We start from the raw sequence: 19,562 nt of genomic DNA, 5'->3' as shown, positions 1-19,562 counted from the left end.
CAAGGCTAACGCATTTCTTTTAGATGTAGCGCAGGCCCAGCTGACCCACCGACCAGTCGATGCTGCTACCAGTTGCCGCGTATGTCACACACAGAGACACAACCACACATCTGACCACTTGTCCTCCTCAGCAGCGGTCGACAGTTCATCGGTTCTGCACTGACCGCTTAAACTTTGTAAATAATCCCATTTGAAGATAACTACTTACACTGTTACATCTCAAAAACATGTGTTAGCCTTGTTTAGCTGCTTTGGATTGCCTTAACAGATATGAATTTGATAATGGTCTAACAGCTTCTATAGTTATGTTTGATAATGGCATAAACGCCGAAATCGGGACAGTACAAAAGACAATACAATAATACACAGTGAAATAGTGGTTTATTATTTTAAAAAATAATGTTTGATATGTTAATAGTTCCCATCAATCTGCTCCTGGAGCAAACCAAAGTACCCACAATTGTGCCAGCGAGTTTATTTTCATATGACACAATAAGACAGTTCTGGTGGAGATCAGCAGGATACGGAAAGGTATTAATGGGGGAGGACAAAACGCAAATGTTTAATGTAAACGTAGTTTATTTCGCATAGGTTACAGTCAGTGGAGAAGGGTCTCTAGTGGAGCTGTTTCTTGCTGCGGAGAGCTGCCTGCACGTCCTCGAGGATGGACAGGATGCTGTCGAAGGTCTCCTCGCTGGTGGGGATGATCTGGTCGGCGGGCAGCAGGAAGCCGTAGCGGCCAGTGTCTCTCAGCTCCCACACGAACGCGTAGCGCAGGCCCAGCTGGCCCATCGCCCAGTCGATGCTGCTGCCAGCTGCCGCGTCTGGTAGACAGACAGACACACAGTCAAACCACCGCCCACTGGTCCTACTCACTAGTCAGCGGTCCATCGGTTCTGCACTGACCACTCAAACTTTTTAAATCGTCCAAGCTGAAGTAAATGCACGCACAGTTTGCTCAGGTAATGATGACATAACTGTCAGGGGTGGTAGATTATGTCACATGTGTGGCAATGTAGTCTGCAAGTGAAGTCGGAGAACCTACTAATCGTCTGTCGTATGATGACATAAGGAAATTTAGTATGTACACTTAACGTAATAGTGCAGGCAAACGAACAGCATGTCGGCGTCTATCATCATGGATGGTGGCAGGGAACTCCATTAACACAATACAGATGGCCTGAATGTACATTCGCATCGCCATTCTTTACCCGAAGACACAGTGTGGACGTTTTAAAGTGGCAGTGGGCTGCGTGTGTAATCAGTCAGGACCTTAGACCAAACTGGTACGGGGATCAAGTCTCAACCTCTTATCGCAGAGCTGGTAAGTTACACCCGTGAATGGCACTTCCGCACACGGATGGCGTTCTCAGATCCTTTTTCGGGGCGTCGGAGCTGTACTCGAACAGCCATATGGATCAAGTGTATCTGTTCACTCATTTCCAAACAAAAAATAAAAACAACGGGCAACACAATACAAAGCGAAGCGAAGTAGGAGGTGCATTCGATAACGTGTACGACGATTGCTTCCTGAGATCTGCAGCACCGTAAGCGATGTATCAAAGATCAAACGCCTGACATCTACCACACGTCACGCAACGGTAGTTCAAAACGCCCTCTAATGGAAAATGATATCCTCTAGAATATCATATCATGAATATACGGTAAATTGCAGAATTTATCCCATTTTATGGTCGTTCACATATCTGGTTCCTTCATGATAGAGGGCCTTCTCGTTTGCATATTTTGCTCGTGAGTAAATTGCACGTTAAGGACTACTTCAGATCATATGTAAATACAGGCAAACACAGTCCACATCCTAAAATGCTTACGCGAGTTTTTCATTTTTCGCCCTACCTACTCAATTGAGCCAAGGAAATGCATAACAAAATGTTCGACTGCACTTTCAGAGCTTGAAATCCAGTTTTGATACTGGCATGTAACTCTGTATCAAACTGCTGAAGATGTGAATAGCAACGCGTTGATAGATATTTCCTCACTTAAAACAGTAGTACCTACACTGGTGAAGTAAAAAGACGAAATAGTTGTAAAAGCCTCAGACTACACTTTTTAATTGCTTCTGATTACTTCAAATATAGTCTCTCTGATATTTATAAATGAGGAACAGTTCTTTTGATTGAAGTCGTAGGTTGATTACAAGTATAAAATGGAAAGAGAACAAATTGCTTCGGTATAAATGAATATTCTTATCGACAAACACAATGGAAAAAATATACGGCCTACCCCTAAAGACCACATTCTCAGCTTCATAAAGGACTTTATCCATAGATGACTTCATGCGAGTAAAAGCTGTGTAATACTTACAGATAGCGTTGACGATGCTGCCGACGGTGTACTGGGTACCGTATCTGGATGCCAGGGCCTGGGCTGATTTCTCAACCATTTGTTGCTGGAAGAGAGGAAAATGTCCGCTTAGTACTGACCCATTCCTGTACTTTTGAGGCCATACAGCTGCGTTTTGTTTAAGAACTATCAGTGTACATGTGGCATACACTGGGCGTAATTTTATTACTTTTTATGAGTTTCTGTTCCAAAACCAAGATTTTTTGGCATCTTCTACTATTCAAATATATCCATGTAACATGATATCTTGACTGCCTTCCTACATGAAGTTAAAATGCAATTTACACCTGTTCCACTTATGAGTTTAAAATTGTGTCATCCCTTGTTTCAGATGCGTAGAGATTTTTGTACGCATTAAGGAGTATGAAAACTTTATTTTTCATTACGGCAACGCCTTAGAGCTGGTGGAATATTTTTTCGACGTGAATACTTCAAACCATGTAACAATTAATGTAACCTATGCTGCTCGTCAGTTCACATAACTAACGGAACCCAAAGAAAGACATCACATCCTTCTAACCTGGGAAGCATCGAATTCCACCATAATTACAGAAGTGAGCCAAGCAGTCAGTTGGTATATTGATTAATGAGTTTAACCATAGACAAATACGTGAACAAGAAGAACCATGCCAATGTCACAACATCAAAGAGAGTCCAGAAATTGACATGATAATAGATATATGAATTGTGCACTAAACATGTGCGTAATCAAACAAACAGTTTGGACTGAAAACGGAAAAAAGGGTGCACTAGCAACTGTTAACAGATTTCATTGTTTGAAAATAAAACAATTAATTTAAAAATTTTGCACAATATTCTGATATTTAAAGACGACTTCGTCGATGTTATCTGAAGGTCTCATCTCTTCTAAAAGTGTGAGTACACAGGGCTGCAATTCCGATAGTATGAGTATGGCGCATAGGACGAGGCCCATTGTGGTAGACACTGACTACACAACACAGATGTTATGTGTCGGCTGCTGCAAGAAACTGAAAAAAGACACGCTGAGTGATTCTGCATAGTCCTCTTTACTCAGTCCTAGCAACAAATAAGCGTATGCTGCAGTTGGCACGATTTACTATTGCCCCATATATGGAATACTCTACAAAAAATTAGGCTGCTTTATAACCGAATTCTAAGGGGACCCTACAAACGCGTCCTAGCAATCAGCTACCACCCAGAAGAGGCATCATTTCGCTCTTCTCATTCCTCATACATCTGAAGCTATCAAGTGTCATTGCTATCTTACTGAAAATTAATAATTGTTAATTGAGAAGAGTTATATGAAAACTGATAAAAGCCAAGAATACTTCCGTACCTAACGAATAATATTACCTAGGTTCCATATGTCTTTTGCCTTGGGAACACATACACACCGTTTTTCAAATTTGCGTCACTTAACTAATATCTTACGTGCTAAACAAAGGACATTACTTTCATCCAACTAAACGTCCCTCCAGGTCGACCGAATGTAGAAAAACATCCACCGTTTTGTCACACTATTGAGACATTGGCGTTTGTTCCAGAATAACAGCTTTTTAAGTTAACAAAAGATGCAGCGCCACTCACCAGTTCGGCGGCGTTGTCGGCGACGACGTTGGACAGGCCGTAGGGGTACATGAGCAGCTGCGAGTAGCTGTGGAAGCTCAGGTAGACCTGCAGGTCGCTGCCCAGCCCGGTGAGGAACTCAGACAGGGTCTTGGTCTCCACCTCGGAGAATGCCTCCGACCCGGCGTACGTCTCCGAGCACGAGATGGAGCTGGCGCCCTCCTCTGTGGACATCCAACGGTTCCTCAGTCATCAGCGCTACAGTGCTGTACTAATCAAACAAGTTGTTTACATACCGTGAAATACTGGTTTTGGAAATAAAGTCACAGTGGCTACGCGTTGCTTTTATCTTTTGCTCTGTATGAGACGAGTTTTGGGGAGGCAGCCCCATTCTCACACATCATTTCCACCATCACGCAAGCTGTTGGTCTGGGATCCGGACGCGCAACTACTCACAACCAAATTAAAACTGCATTCTTATGAAATTTTAGTTTGGCTGTGACCAGCGGTGATGCTGTGTCACACCTTGATGTCTTGCCAATCAGACTACAGAATCGTTGCTATTTATCCCATGATGTGGGAAATCAGTCACGTTCCTAGCGGCAAACTGAACAAAATTTTAAAACCAAATAGTGAGCTTTTGGAGAATAGTTTATTAACTGGTTAATGGAGAAGGATTACATTGCTCGTAGACTGTGGAAGAAGTGTAACTTTAATATGTGAAATGCTGTGAAGAGTACTTGTGCAAAACTGTCACACGTGTTTTTGGTTATAGATGGCATAGATTCGACCGAAGATTGAGGTACAGAGCGTCAAACAGGAAGTCAATTACAGAGCATAACGTCTCAGTGCATATACACAGCCGGCCGGAGTTGCCGAGCGACTGTAGGCGCTACAGTCCGGGACCGCGCAACCGCTACGGTCACAGGTTCGAATCCTGCCTAGGGCATGGATATGTGCATGTCCTTAGGTTAGTTAGGTTTAAGTAGTTCTAAGTTCTAGGGGACTGATGACCTCAGCAGTTAAGTCCCATAGTGCTCAGAGCCATTTGAACCTTTTTTTTTGCATATACACATCAATATAAACAATTACTGCTGTCCACACTTCAAAACAGATTCCTGTCCTCTCGGAATGCATAAATACATTTTCTGTATACCTTCCAAGGAAATGTTGTATCATTTTTCCTGCAAAGTAGTAGCAATTTGAGGTAATGAGATGGAGAACGATAGTGATCACGCACCCTTCTCTCCAAAGTACAGCGCAAAGGTTCAGTAATACTGAAATCTGGTGACTATGGTGGCATAGGAAATGCGGAAATTCATCCTCGTGCTTCAGTACCACTCGTGGACGATTCGAGCTGTTCGGAAAGGCGTTCTGCCGTCTTGGGGACACAGCATTACCATTGGGGAACACACATTATACCATGGGATATTATGCTCACATAATTCCTGGAAAGAATGCAACCAAGCAGAGGAAACATCAGGCCTATGGAACACCATGACACGGCTGCCAAAATCACCACCGAATTCGCTCCATATTTCACTTTTGGGACGTAAACACGGCCAGAAGTTGGAAATAGCGTAAAATAAGACTTATCCAACAAAACGACAATCTTCAATTCCTCCATGACCCAGGTTTTATGGCTTCGGCACCATGTTTTCCTGTTACGGGCATTTGCTACGTTAATGAGTGGTTTTGGAATTTCAGCTCGCCTTGCAGTTGCGTCTTTATGGAGATCACTTGATGTTGTTTCTCTGCTGAGAAGGTTCGCGAGTGCGACCTTCAGTTCTGCAACGACTTTGCAGCTGCCAACCTCTCATTTTTCTTCTCTATCAGCAGCAGTGAGAGTCTATCACGGTAACTCTACACACTCTTTAGTCTGCGTCGTTACTTAGTTAATGGCTTTTTCCGCTTGCATGTGGTATAAATTTGCGATACGGCTACTCTTGAAACACCAAATACTTCGGCCCCCTTGATTACGAAAGCACCAACCATATGACAACCAATGATTTTCCCACTTCGAATTCACTTAGCTCCGACATAACGCAGACTCAACTGCATACAATACCATTCTAAACAGGACTGACACATGCAACGTATTGAAGATATTGCACCAGTGCAGCTCGTAGCCAAATACAATCCCACAACCTGCATGTTTGGCCAACAAGTTCATTTATGTTCAAGCATCCGTTTCAGGTGGGGTTCCCATCTTTATGTACAGCCCCTCTACCTCAAGACTGTATCAAGCCCGTATTCTATACTTGTCACTAAGAAGAGCCCAATAGGAAATTCTGCAAGTATATTTGTTTAAGTCACACCAAATGTATTTAGTTCTTCTCATCTAATTTCACTATTTTCCACCTGAAAGTATTTCCTCCTTTTGCTTCTAATTCTAATTTTTCGGTTGTAACTTCTCATTATCTTCTCGTCCATGAGATAGTGGAAGATCTCTTTTGTTAGCGTATTTTAGTACCACCTCTACAAACGCCCAAAGATTAGTCTTCGTTTCACTAATATCTTTTATTTTTCTATGTGCTCATATGTTACGGTATTATTTTTTGCTTTTTTTTAGTTTCCAGACCTGTTTCTTTTATTTCACCTAAAAAGGCCTCAAAATTCTTCTCTCGTAACTGTCTCAGTTATAAGAGAATGCTAAACACTTTTACTTACTTATTTTAGTAGAATTTGCACCATCCCTTCATCATACTTGAGGATTACTGAAACGGGGACAAATGCAAGATGACATTCATAACAAATAAAATAAGCCCATAACAGATAATTGCAATATTAATGGAAAGCTTGTGGATGTCGAAAATTGTTGAAATAGGTAAAAGTAATACTCCGAAGTAATGAGACGAACTGGTGAAATCAGTAATAAAGAAGATAAATTGAAGGTTTAGTTTTGTTTGGAGAGTTCTGGAAAACTATTGTGCACCTATAAAGGAAACAGCATACAGGACGATTGTGTGATCATTTGTGGAATATTGCATAACCGTTTGCAGTCCCAATCAATTACGGATATCAGTAAATATCGAACTAAGACACTGATAACAACTATGTTTACCGCTCTAAACCCAAATAAACAAAAAGAATTCATAGACGCGGCTCTACTGTCGTAACAGGTCAGTACAGCTTATGCTATACGACAGTAGGAATCGGAGAAAGAAAGACAACTTTGTTCTTGCGAAACCGTGATGGGCAAATTTATACAACAGGTATGCGAAAAAGACTTTCCAACAGTCAGCAGCTTTCTTCGTATATCAGACGTAAGGACCACGAGCATAAGAGTAGGGTCGTTAGAGCGAGTACACTAGCATTTAGAAACTCATTTTACCTTTGCTCCCCACACAAACGGAACAGCACAGAGAACAGCTACTGCACGAAGCAGAGACCAATAGAAAATACCAGTTGACGTAAAATTAGGTAATGGATGCAGATAAAAACTTAATCAAAAATTCTGATCGCTGCTCCCTATAAGCACCTCTCGATAGTCCCCCCCCCCACACACACACAACTCTCACGCTCTTTCTCTGTACCTAACTTGATGCCACACTTATCCGCAAGCCGTACGAACTATTTAAAAGAGATAATTTTGCACGTATGGCTGTAAATGTTTCTATTACGCCTTTGTCAAGCATAAATAAATCACGCAATTTCACGGGAAAGATGCAAATTATCAGGAGGCCTCGGATTTTAATGAACTAAAAACAGCGAAATATGCAAGCACTTATAACCAAATATTTAAATAAATACGACTTTACAAAATAAAATATTACGTTATATAAGCTTAAATAAACATCCCAGTTGACTTTTTTTAATTATCCTATGTAATACAAAATTCATTTCCGAATAAATTGTGAAAATAGTACTTAAATTTTGTAGTGTCTGAAAATAACTAATATTTTTTTCTGAAATGTCTGCTTGTGTCTGAAACAAACAAGAAGTACAGTGAAAACCACAACACCACCTATCCAAGCAATGAAACCATGTTGTTACTACACACTGTGTTCCAAATTAGTTAACACGTTCTGTCAATCTTCAGTTTCTGCAGGGTTGCAGTAGATCACAAAGCGTATCTCAGACTTTCCATTTGCCAAGTCTACAGTTGTCGCTGAGTATTGGTGTGTACCCAGAAAAGCTCCTCTCCGCATCATAGAACGTCACAGGAGCATGACTGAAGGCAGCGAGGTCACTAAAGGCCAGCGTTTATTCATTGCCTTCGAAGGTTCTGCCATTCCCAGAAAGACTGTCACTGACTTTGTACATTGTAGAATACCATGGACTACGCTGGAGGACACCGTGCAATTTTTTATTCACTTCGTCAGCCGCATGATCACGATGTCCACCCAACTCACACTGCACTTGTTGCACAATACCCAGGCCGTCACACTATTAAGTACCAGCAAACTCCGAGTCGTATGACGGCTTTTGATACCACTGAAAACTTGGCATTCATGTACTCCAAGTTTCCAAACAAAGCATCTGTAACCATATCTTTCACAATTTTTATATCACTTAGTTCATCGCTTTCAAGCTCACAAAACATTGCCTTATATTGGTGTAGTTGGTGTAGTAAAACACACCAACATTAGGCCAAGAACCCCATCGTGTAAGAACAGTTTGACAGGGGAGGGGGAGAGAAGGTGCCGGTTCCCTGAATTTCTGCACCCGTAGCGGAGCTTTCACATAGATTTTCTTGCCGCAGGAAATTAATTCGTCCACGTCAGTGCAGTCTGATCGCACCTCTTCTGCAAATCTTTGTAATGCATGTGCAAGACAAGTGACGTACTCCATGCTGGATAGAGATTCTGAAGCCCCTTGGCTGCTTTAACCATGTACACTACAGACGCGAAATTTAACCGACAGGAAGAAGATGCTGTGGTATGCAAATGATTAGCTTTTCAGAGCATTCACACAAGGTTGGCGCCGGTGGCGACACCTACAACGCGCTGACACGAGGAAAGTTTCCAACCGATTTCACATACACAAACAGTAGTGGACCGGCGTTGCCTGGTGAAACGTTGTTGTGATGCCTCCTTTAAAGGAGGAGAAATGTGTACCATCACGTTTCCGACTTTGATAAAGGTCGGATTGTAGCCCATCGCGATTGCGGTTTATCGTATTGCAACATTGCTGGTCGAATTGGTCGAGACCCAATGACTGTTAGCAGAATATGGAATCGGTGGGTTCAGGAGGGTAATACGGAACGCCGTGCTGTATCCCAACGCCCTCGTATCACTAGCAGTCGAGATGACAGGCATCTTATCCGCATGGCTGTAAAGGATCGTGCAGCCACGTCTCGATCCCTGAGTCAACACATGGGGAGGTTTGCAAGAAAACAACCATCTGCACGAACAGTTCGACGACATTTGCACCAGCATGGACTATCAGCTCGGAGACCAAGGCTGCGGTTACCCTAAACACTGCATCACAGACAGGAGCGCCTGCGATGGTGTACTCAACGACGAACCTGGGTGCACGAATGGCAAAACGTCATTTTTTCGGATGAATCCAGGTTATGTTTACAGCATCATCGTGGTCGCATCCGTGTTTGGCGAAATCGCGTTGAACGCACATTGGAAGCGTGTATTCGTCATGGCTCTACCCTTCATTCTATCCCTGCGAAACTCTACATTTCTGCAGGATAATGCTCGACCGCATGTTGCAGGTCCCGTACGGGCCTTTCTGGATACAGAAAATGTTCAACTGCTGCCCTGCCCAACAGATTCTCCAAATCTCTCACCAATTGAAAACGTCTGGTCAATGGTGGCCGAGCAGCTGGCTCGTCACAATACGCCAGTCACTGCTCTTGATGAACTGTGGTATCGTGTTGAAGCTGCATGGGCAGCTGTACCTGAATACGCCATCCAAGCTCTGTTTGACTCAATGCCCAGGCGTATCAAGGCGTTATTACGACTAGAGCTGGTTGTTCTGGGTACTGATTTCTGAGGATCTATGCACCCAAATTGCATGAAAACGTAATCACATGTCAGTTCTAGTAGAATATATTTGTCCAATGAATACCTGTTTATCATTTGCATTTTTCTTGGTGTAGCAATTTTAATGGCCAGTAGTGTATAAGCACCATTTGTTGCCAGCAGCAAAATGTTGTCTGTTCCCGCAACGTGTTGCCACAGTACGTTTGTACAGTTGTCAAACAAAATGGCAATTATCGAGTTGTTCAATCTCTCGAGAGCTTCACACGTTAAGAGGAACAATTATGGAGGGTCGTCATCCTTTAGAACACCACGAACCACACTTGCAACATGATGCCCAACTGGATTGGTAGTTTCATCAGTGGACACCCAGGTCTCTTGGTCACCAACACTAATTACTATTTTAGTAAGCACCTCCTTGTAGCACGCGGATACATAGGCCTACTCTTTTCTCAATGTAGATTCAAGTGGAACTGAATATGTTGCGTACTTCTCCAACAACTGCCTGAAGCGTGGATGCTTCAGCTTCTCAGATTGGATGTTGCAAGACACCATCTCCAAAATCAAGAAAAACATTCGCAACTCCATGCTATTGGAGCACTCTACCTTCGGCATGTTGAACCAGACCGAGTTTCTATTCAAATTGAATAGTGTTATTAAGTGTGCAATGTTTATTACGTCGGAAGCTGCTTTTGTTGGCTTCGACATCGTTTTGTCGAGCCCACGCAACATCGTCTTACGTCAGCGAAGACTAGTGAAATGCGCTCCCTTTCTGTTACAGTCCCGATAAATAATTGTGTTTAGTTGTGACAATATCACTTGAAACATTGTCATGTGTGCAACATTATCATGTTTTTATTCTTTTGTCCTTAAAGATACGACAAACATACGCATTTTTGGCAAAATTTGACCGAAATATGACGTATTACAAAGAAGGTGTAAATATGACATTATACGCACGATAAAAATACATTTTCCTACACTACAGTATGTGGATTCGTGCATAAATGTTTGTAAAATGCAGCCTGAAGTTCAGGAAAAATCTGACTTGTTAAAATCCGGTATTGGTACCGTTGTATGGTTGTGTTGTAGTTTGCACGAACGAAGGCAACATCAGTGACCAGAGACATAGATAACGTTATCTATAGCTTACATATGAACTGTGACATGACATTATTTACGATTCACAAAGGCATAACGCCGAAATTGCAGATGCATAATAAAAACTTCTAGTTATAAGCGGAATATTATGTACTTTGAATGTCTGTAAACAGGTCTAGTTCTGCAATATCTTAATCTCAATTCTAAACACTGTAGTCCGCAGTTATAATATTTTGTCGTACGTTAGCGAAAATGGTATCACTATCTGGTACTTGCCTTTCAGCCATTATATCACTGATGTTTCCCATTAAGAAAATTGACTACAGTACATCACGTCAGACAATAGAGGCTATTCCGAATACTGCCTTCACTGGGTTCGATCTCCACTAGTGATATTTCGTAGCAGACTCGAAAGACCATATAAAACGCTGGAAGGTCCTAATAATTCCTAAAGAAAGATGTACCAGGCCTATATCTAATGCTCTAAAGAATTTTACAGTATATGTACGGCGACGCCCCAGCTGCTACGCTGTGTCCGCTTACCTGCCCAGTGGAAGTCCCAGTTGCGGTTAGGGTCGGCACCAACGCACAGCAGGTACGGCTTACGGGTCTTGCGCCACATTCGGTTCTAAAAAATTAAAAAATTAAAAATTGTTAGTTGCGTTGTAAATTACATGTATACACCAGGCAGTCAAGAACCCTGCAGGTCGAGCTCTGACGTCACGATCAGCCTCCATTATGCTCTAACCTGTAACGTGTGTTCCCATTGCCCTTCGTTCCCTGCAGCGTCTACAATGGGAATGACTGCAATAGGGCGCGCTACACAAATCGACTGGCTGCCAGGATTGTTGAAAGGACAAGGCAATCAGCGTGTGCGGCCAGTCTGTGTTACGTCACAGTCGAATTCTCTGCAGTAAATGGTACGATACCCATCGAACGTCAGCATTTATGAGGGACGCTGACACTCAGCAGTAAGTAGAGAGAAGACAAACCATTTACCACTCTTGTGAGAATTTGTAAACAAAGGTTTAAAGTTAAATACTTCAGTCATCAGCGAAGGGACTCATACGAGAAATTCGAAAAAAGAACCATTGCTTTAATGATGTTATTTGCTCGATGTATGCAGACGTCTTTCAACCTCCGTTAAGACAATTCTGAATTGGAGTGTGACATTAATACTGCTATGTATCATGAAAAGGCTGGTAATACTGCCACTCGTTCCAGTTTCAGAACTGCAGAAAACATAAAGTTCGTGGGGTTAGGAGTGTTATAAAAAACAATTTGCAGCTGCTGTTCTTCAACATTATTATATTTAGACAGTAAGATAAATGTGAGACATTGAAGAGGAAAAACAACTTACGATTAACTCACAAAATTCGTTGTCAGCGTGGCAAGAACGGCCAAAATATTTACGCTGTATGACCAAATCGAAACAAAAAAGTTATTTGGCACGATGAATGCAACATACAAGAGAGTGCTGAAAAGTAATGCCTGCGAATTTTTTATGTGAAAACTCGTAAGGTTTATCAACATTCTACATCTTTATCCACCATGTTTATACATTTATTTGTCAAAATAGTCACCCTAGAGACAAAGACATTTCTCCCACGAGAGACCAGTTTGTTGAAACTGTCACTGTAGAATGTTTGACTTTGTTGACGGACCCACAACCTCACCTGTGCTTGCATCGCTTCATCACTGTCCAAGTGAACCGCTCAGAGGTGTCCTCCAAGTTTTGGAACCAGATGAAAATCGGATAGCGGCAAATCAGGACTCTATGCAGGATTATCGATGACAGTGGACTCACGGTGTCGGATTGTTGCAGACGTCGCTGCACTCGTGTGTGGTGTGGCAGTATCGTACTGAAGGGAAGAGTGTTCAGTGCGTCGATAAGCTCTTCGAATTCGAAACTCTGTTACAGCACGCTGTTTCTCACACACAGGCAGACTTGCTTTACCCACTGCTATGTTACACGCTACAGTTCAGAGCTCTCTAGTGGCAGAGATTTGCACCTTGCATCAGCAAAGCGGGGAAGTCAATTAAGTAATACGCATGACATGCAATACGTCAACCGATATTGAGAACAGCACAAAAAATTCAGAAGCAATACTTTGCAGCGCGCCCTCGTAAACTGGTACTGATAAAGAAACATCAGTATCCACATTATACGACGTGACAGCTGGAGAACACCGCAACAAGTTAAGAACAGAAAGGAATTTATTCAGCAGCATCGATACCGAGAGCGATCTCTCAAACATTCGACTTAAAAGTAATTGCAATAAAAAATTTAAGTCGAACGTAACCTGAATTAAACTTAGTAACATGCTGTTCCATGTGAAGGTAAAACATAATTGTTCAGTTAATATAAATGCGTATACCTTACACTTCTCACTTTAGTACAAAAGCTATTCCAAGTAGTGTGTTTTGTCTGATTAGATCGCGCGGTAGTAATCCTAGGCGAGACTTTAATGTCTCCTGAGTTATTTGATAATACTGTACAGAAAAAGTTGTCATCTTCCAGCAACTACAGGGAAAATAAACCAAACACTCCATGATAATTTCTTTCACTGTTGATTTTCTGCTCCCATTCCTTTTCTCCCCATGAAGTTTCATACAAACAAAAATGGTTTCATCACTCTCTCCCATTCCTTCACCGTCAGGCAGTAATGTAGCAAAAGATGGAAATCGCTTTTAACTTCCAAATGTACATGGAGAGAACACGACACCTGCACTTGCTCGTAGCGCTGGTTAGTGAAGGCAGACCTCTCCAACCATACGTGTCGTGTTGGTCTTGTCGGAGAGCGCCACCGAAATCTTACCTTTACGCTGTCCTGTTGCACGTGTCGTGAGGCTTCAAGTGATTTGTGCACTCATCTTATTCTTAGTTATTTCACTAGCCTTCAGCTGTCTAGCAGTGTGTCTACTGCTGTACTCATTGTTCTCTTGTACTTTCTTACTGGCGTATTGTTTTTTGTAGTCTTCTGCACATCATCAAAGTGTCGAGACAAACCGAACATCTCGTGGTTCATTCTCATTCTCCAGCCCTCTACTTCCTTAAGCGGGTACTTCGTTTCACTATTTTTCGTCAAATTCTTTTTCGTTATGATAAATATATCTGATGCAGATTTTTGCTGGACGTGTAATGGTACGATGTAGATTTCCTCCTAAACTGTAATAGAGTAATTCTGATACTCGTTAGCCAGACCGTGACTGGTGCACTGGCCAGACTGAGGGTGGTTTTAAAGCGGTGTTCCTCTCTTGTTTAGACAAATGTTGGGTTAGTTTCCAGTTTCCGCCTCAGAAAATACGATACGCTATTGTATGGAATACGCTCACACACAGAACAAAGTTTGTACAATCACAAACAGGTGGCGGACTCGGCTTCCCTTCCTCAGGAAATTGATACAGTGCAACAAGAAGGGCATCCCGTCGCAAAGTTAAATAAATTTAAAAAATTGTAGAACATCGCAGCCCATACAAAACGCCATTCACGCTAACGAAAATAGTTATTCTGGTCTTCATTAAACAATGTTACAACGAATTTAAATTTTGATTATTCTGAAAAGCTTCACGGAGCCGGCTTCGATAGTTAGAAAATCGCCCCTCTTTTTAGAAGTTGTCATCATCTATGCCATTGATTATGAAATGTTCTGCTTAACCCGAGACATTTCTTCTCAATTTCTATACCATTTATCCCAATTCAATCTCATTCACGGCTGTTAGTGTTCGTAATTTTCATGCATCTATTTGTTTCAGTAAATGTTTCTCCTCTGCAGTTTCTTCTAAAGTCTCAGTTCCTAGTAAACCTTGCCATAACACAACTAAAAATGAGGGTTTTGCCACAAAATCATTCATCTCGCACTTGATTTTCTAAAACCTATGTATAGGTACTAATCAAACTCTTTAAATATATTTTTTCTCGCATTCTGTTAACTGATTTTCTACTATTTTCACATAACGTTTCCTATTATTTTAGTATCAGCTGTCTGATGGAAACCATATGGAAAAAAGGCCAAAACACAGATTGTTTATTAGTGGAATCGAAAAGAGTGTCCTGAAAAAAGTTGTTGCAAAAGGAACATCAACAGAATGGAAACAAAGGTAAAGCAGTATTGTCGAATTAAATCAGGATATGCTGAGTAAATTACATTAAGAAACGAGACTAAGAAAGAAGCAGAGACGTATTGTCATTTGCCAACAAAATAATTAATGCTGGTAGAAGTAAAGAGGACGTGAAATACAGGCTGGCAATAGCAAGTAATGCGCTTCTGAAACTAGCAACGCGTTAGCAACAAATGTAGATATTTTTAGTCTAGTACAAAAGTGAAACGTGAAAGATAAACAATTCAGTCGAGAGGGTAATAGAACATTCTGAAATGTGATGCTTCAGGAGAATGCTGAAAGTTACACGGGTTGACCCGATAACTAATGAAGAAATACTTAATCAAATTGGGGAAAATAAAATTAAGGCATAACTCGATTAAAAAACGGGGCAGGTGAGGGAAAACTGTTTTTTGGTAGCTGTTTGTGAGCAGCGTGGGCGGACAGTGTGGCCGAGCAGTTCTAGGTGCTTCAGTCTGGAACCGCGCGACCGTTACGGTCGCAGATTCGAATCCTGCCTCGGGCATGGATGTGTGTGATGTCCTTAGGTTAGTTAGGTTTAAGTAGTTCTAAGTTCTAGGGGACTGGTGACATCAGATGTTAAGTCCCATAGGGCTCAGAGCCATTTGAAGCATTTGAGCAGTGTGTAAGAGCTATTAGTAGGAGCAAGCTACCCATAAAATGGATCAATATTTGATGTGGCATGATATGGGAAGTCCCTAGATAATGAAACGCACAAGATGAGTTTCAACAAACTACACATTTTCTGATAATATGGACTGTGTGGCAACATCTTATTTTCGTATTGACAATGTTTAGACAGACATATTCAGCAAATTTAAGATGAATCCTCTCAATAGTTTTCATGTAATTAAATGGCAATCGTAACGTATTCGCACAATTTTGAGATAGAATGTTAGTATTTAAAATGTGCATGTAATTCTAAAGTCTATAGAAGATTCCAGTTGAAAGTTATTTTCAGACACAAATATGTATATAACATTACAGTAAGAGTTGTTAAAAATTCATTGCAACTGTCATATTACGTGCCTTCTAAATGAAAACTGTAATTTGAAATTACTAAGCGGATACATTTTCTTTAATCACAAATATGTTACAATGTTAACGACTGTATCTCAAAAAATGTAGCTGTAGATTTTTTTTATATAAATAGCACGTATCAGAGAAGTTTTAGTCCTCAACTGTTTAAAAAATGAGTTTTCCGATATTTTGTAGTTGAAGACGGAGATTTCTGCTGTAGATAGATGCTTTCCGCATGAACCGAAACAAAAATATTTCATGCTGTTAGATTCATAGATGTAGAACCAGTTCACAATTTCCTTTAGTAAATCGACGACATTAACATGTGCAGAATAGAGTTAGATTAAGTCATACAGACGGGGCTGAATACAACCAACTTAACCATCCAATAACGATCACTAAAACAGTATAAGAAATGCTTCTCTTGACGTACATCAAAAAATGGTCCATGGTTCGATTTTGGTGCGAACGGGTCAATTTGTAGAATTTGGAAAGACTTTTTGATTAAGCAAGGTGTTAGTCAATGTATAGTGAAAGAGCACTTAGTGTTATAGGCTCTGAGCACTATGTGACTTAACATCTGAGGCCATCAGTCCCCTAGAACTTAGAACTACTTAAACCTAACCAACCTAAGGACATCACACAGATCCATGCCCGACGCAGGATTCGAACCTGCGACCGTAGCGGTAGCGCGGTTCCAGACTGAAGCGCTTAGAACCGCTCGACCACAACGGCCGGCATTGACTTTTCGTTCGTCGGTTATTTGACTCGGCGAATGTGTAAATAAGATATTCTAGCACAGAAAACGATAGCTGTAATGTTCGGTCGTACTGGAACTATATGTCAAAAATGGACAGAAGATGGCGAGTCTTACGTTGCCGAAAAAACTTTTCACGTGGCAACACCGTAGAAGAATTGAACTTATATGCTTTCTTTATAAGCAGTGTTGGTAAGCAATGTATCGTGTGTGAACTTCACCATCGACAAGCGAATTGATCTCTCGACAGTGCTTATCACAAATGTTGTATAGTTATTAACTATATCAGTACATCTTCATGTTTAATTGGAGTAATTAGAGAGACTCGAAAAGTTTTGAGTGATATCAGTAGAGCACCTGTGGTACCCATTAGGCTAAGAATGTTGTAGAGGCGAAAGCGACATACGAATGAAGTCAGGCTAGCTATTTTCGCTTGTTTTCACCTTGCGGAGATGACAGCGTTTCTACCTGGGTGGCGAGTGCCGAAAGTTGCCTTGCGTTACCCAGTTGTAGTGTCGGGAGCCCGGATAATTGAAGTGAGTGTACCACAACATACTTACCCACGGAACTATTAGGTTGATAGAACACAGTGTGGGGCATCGAGGAATAACCGATTTCCAAGTGGAGTAGAGTGTCATGGCTACAAACAGTAGAAGAACACCACAGCTTGACTACAGTAGGATGTTTCAACTAGATGCACGTCGCATCCCTAGCTCGGGATGGACTGACAGTGAAATGTTTATCAAATCAGTCCTCGCCATTAACAATCTGACGCGGTATAAGAATGACAAGAAACTTTATGGCAAGTCAATTCTCATCATGAAAGTCTATGAACACACGTTTAGGAGAACGCCACTTACGTCCGTCCAGGTGTACTCGTATCCGTCTGGGTTGGTGCTGGGGAAGATGTAGAAGTCGAAGCTCTCGACGATGCTCCTCACGCTGGCGTCGGTCGAGGTGAGGATCTCGTTGATGAACCACGTCACGCTGGCAGCGCTGATCCACTCCCTCGCGTGGATGCCTGAAAACAGCGCACCCTCAGACTGTCAACAACATTGTAAGGAAATCAATATAAGAAAGGGAGATCTTTTATAACACTGAAAAAACTTTGCTGTCCGAGGCGACAATGCATCGTTTCGACGCTGTGGTACGTCTAAGTTTGAGAATGACGGTAACAAAGTTTCTTTAGACTGTCCTAAGTATTCTAATTGGTACCAAACAATTAGGTGTAAGTGTAAAGTGGACGAGAGACTGATCCTGTGGAAAGTTTAGTATGTTGAGTAGGACGGTGAGCTGATGATTTTTCAAGATGGAAACTATGTCTCGAAAGGCGCAGGAGTGCTGTTATTAGTCTTAATTCTCATATCAAACAGAGTACGAAGTACGATGTGTGCGAGAAAAGAAATTACGTTGATTTTTTATCTACCAATGATTTTTTATGTATTTTTTTTCAAACAAAGATAACATTCCTTTCGAAGAAGCTTTCCTCGGCAGCTATACACCGGCGGAGTCGTGGTAGCAGCGCCGAAAGGTTCGAATTGGTGGGACCATTAGCATGTTGGTCACATTCTGTTGAATGTCCTACAGATCCAAAAATGATGTCCTTTTAAAACTTTTTCAATTTCGGGAAATAAAAGAGCCACAAGGAATTAGATCAGGTGAACGACGGGCTGTAGAACAACAGCAATGCCTTTTGAGGGCAAAAATTCCGTGGGGCAGTGGCCGCGTGCCTTGGGGCGTCGTCACGGTGCAGCGTCCACTTGTCTACAATGTCCAGCCTCACTCGATTCCCCCTTTTCCTTAGGACTTCAAGGAGATCTTCGTAAAATAGTTGGTTGACAGTTTGTACTGGAGGAACAAATTAGCTACACACGATATCCCTATTATCTTCTTTGCTCATTCGAGTTTTTTGCGGTCGAGGAGATGTCTCAGTGTGCCACTCCTCACTTTGGCGCTTTGTCTCAGGATCGTACTCAAAAACCCAGGACTCATCACTTGTGATCAAACAAGTGAACGATTTGTAGTCATTGAGATTCCTCTCAAGAAGATCAACGCTTATGTTTCTTCGTTTGTCCTTCAGTTTTGTGGTTTTTCACTGCCATTTTGGCACAAACTTTTCATGAGCGGAAAACGTCGGTCAGAACCTTATCTTTGGTGAAAGAGTTTAACAGTTCACTCATCATCCCATCGTCAGCCTGATCTCAGAAGAGCAAGCACACGTTCGATGTGTTCGCCGGTTTTTTAAGTTTAAGGTCTCCCTGAGTGATGTTGATATTCAAAGTGTTCTCGGATTTCCAAAACTGATTTGCGCTAGCGAAAAACTTGTGCTCTTGATAAGGAATGTTCCCCATAACCGTGTTTCAAGTGTCCAGAAGTCACAGCAAAACTTGCTGGTATAATGTTGATCTAAATTCCGCGGTTGCATTTTCGTAACACAAAACAAAAGCACAGCTTCACTGATGGCGCTTTCAAACATCACGTGACGGCTGCACAAATCTGAAACTCGGTCTGAGCATCTGAACACACCGGTCTATACAAGTAGAACAACAAAGCTTTGCCAGATCACTCGCAAGGTTGTCAGTCTCATTACTTTCCCCACACACCTCGCAATTTAGTCGCCATCGTTCTCGAATGTTCTGTAGCATCAAACTTTCGGGATAGTGGTTCTCGCTTGAAAAATAAAAAACCGTAGATCCGGTATAACACACTAAATA

At 41.7% G+C, this 19,562-nt stretch overlaps 1 protein-coding gene across 1 annotated transcript in view; it reads right to left on the bottom strand.

Moving 5' to 3' along the window:
• Positions 1-561: 561 nt before the first annotated feature.
• LOC126354195 (zinc carboxypeptidase-like) overlaps positions 562-19,562 on the bottom strand; it is a 36,692-nt gene continuing 17,691 nt past the window's right edge. The window contains exons 6-10 of the mRNA XM_050003648.1: positions 17,709-17,869; positions 11,493-11,577; positions 3,934-4,136; positions 2,326-2,410; positions 562-824 (exon numbers count right to left, since the gene is read on the bottom strand). Of these exons, the coding sequence (XP_049859605.1) occupies positions 616-824; positions 2,326-2,410; positions 3,934-4,136; positions 11,493-11,577; positions 17,709-17,869 (743 nt within the window). The 3' untranslated portion in view covers positions 562-615. The remainder of the gene's footprint in view (positions 825-2,325; positions 2,411-3,933; positions 4,137-11,492; positions 11,578-17,708; positions 17,870-19,562) is intronic.

This window comes from Schistocerca gregaria, chromosome 3 (genome assembly GCF_023897955.1).
Source record: "Schistocerca gregaria isolate iqSchGreg1 chromosome 3, iqSchGreg1.2, whole genome shotgun sequence".
NCBI classification, from domain to species: domain Eukaryota; kingdom Metazoa; phylum Arthropoda; class Insecta; order Orthoptera; family Acrididae; genus Schistocerca; species Schistocerca gregaria.
The sequence above is the reverse complement of the archived record's forward strand: the minus strand, read 5'-3'. Positions and strand labels throughout refer to the sequence as shown.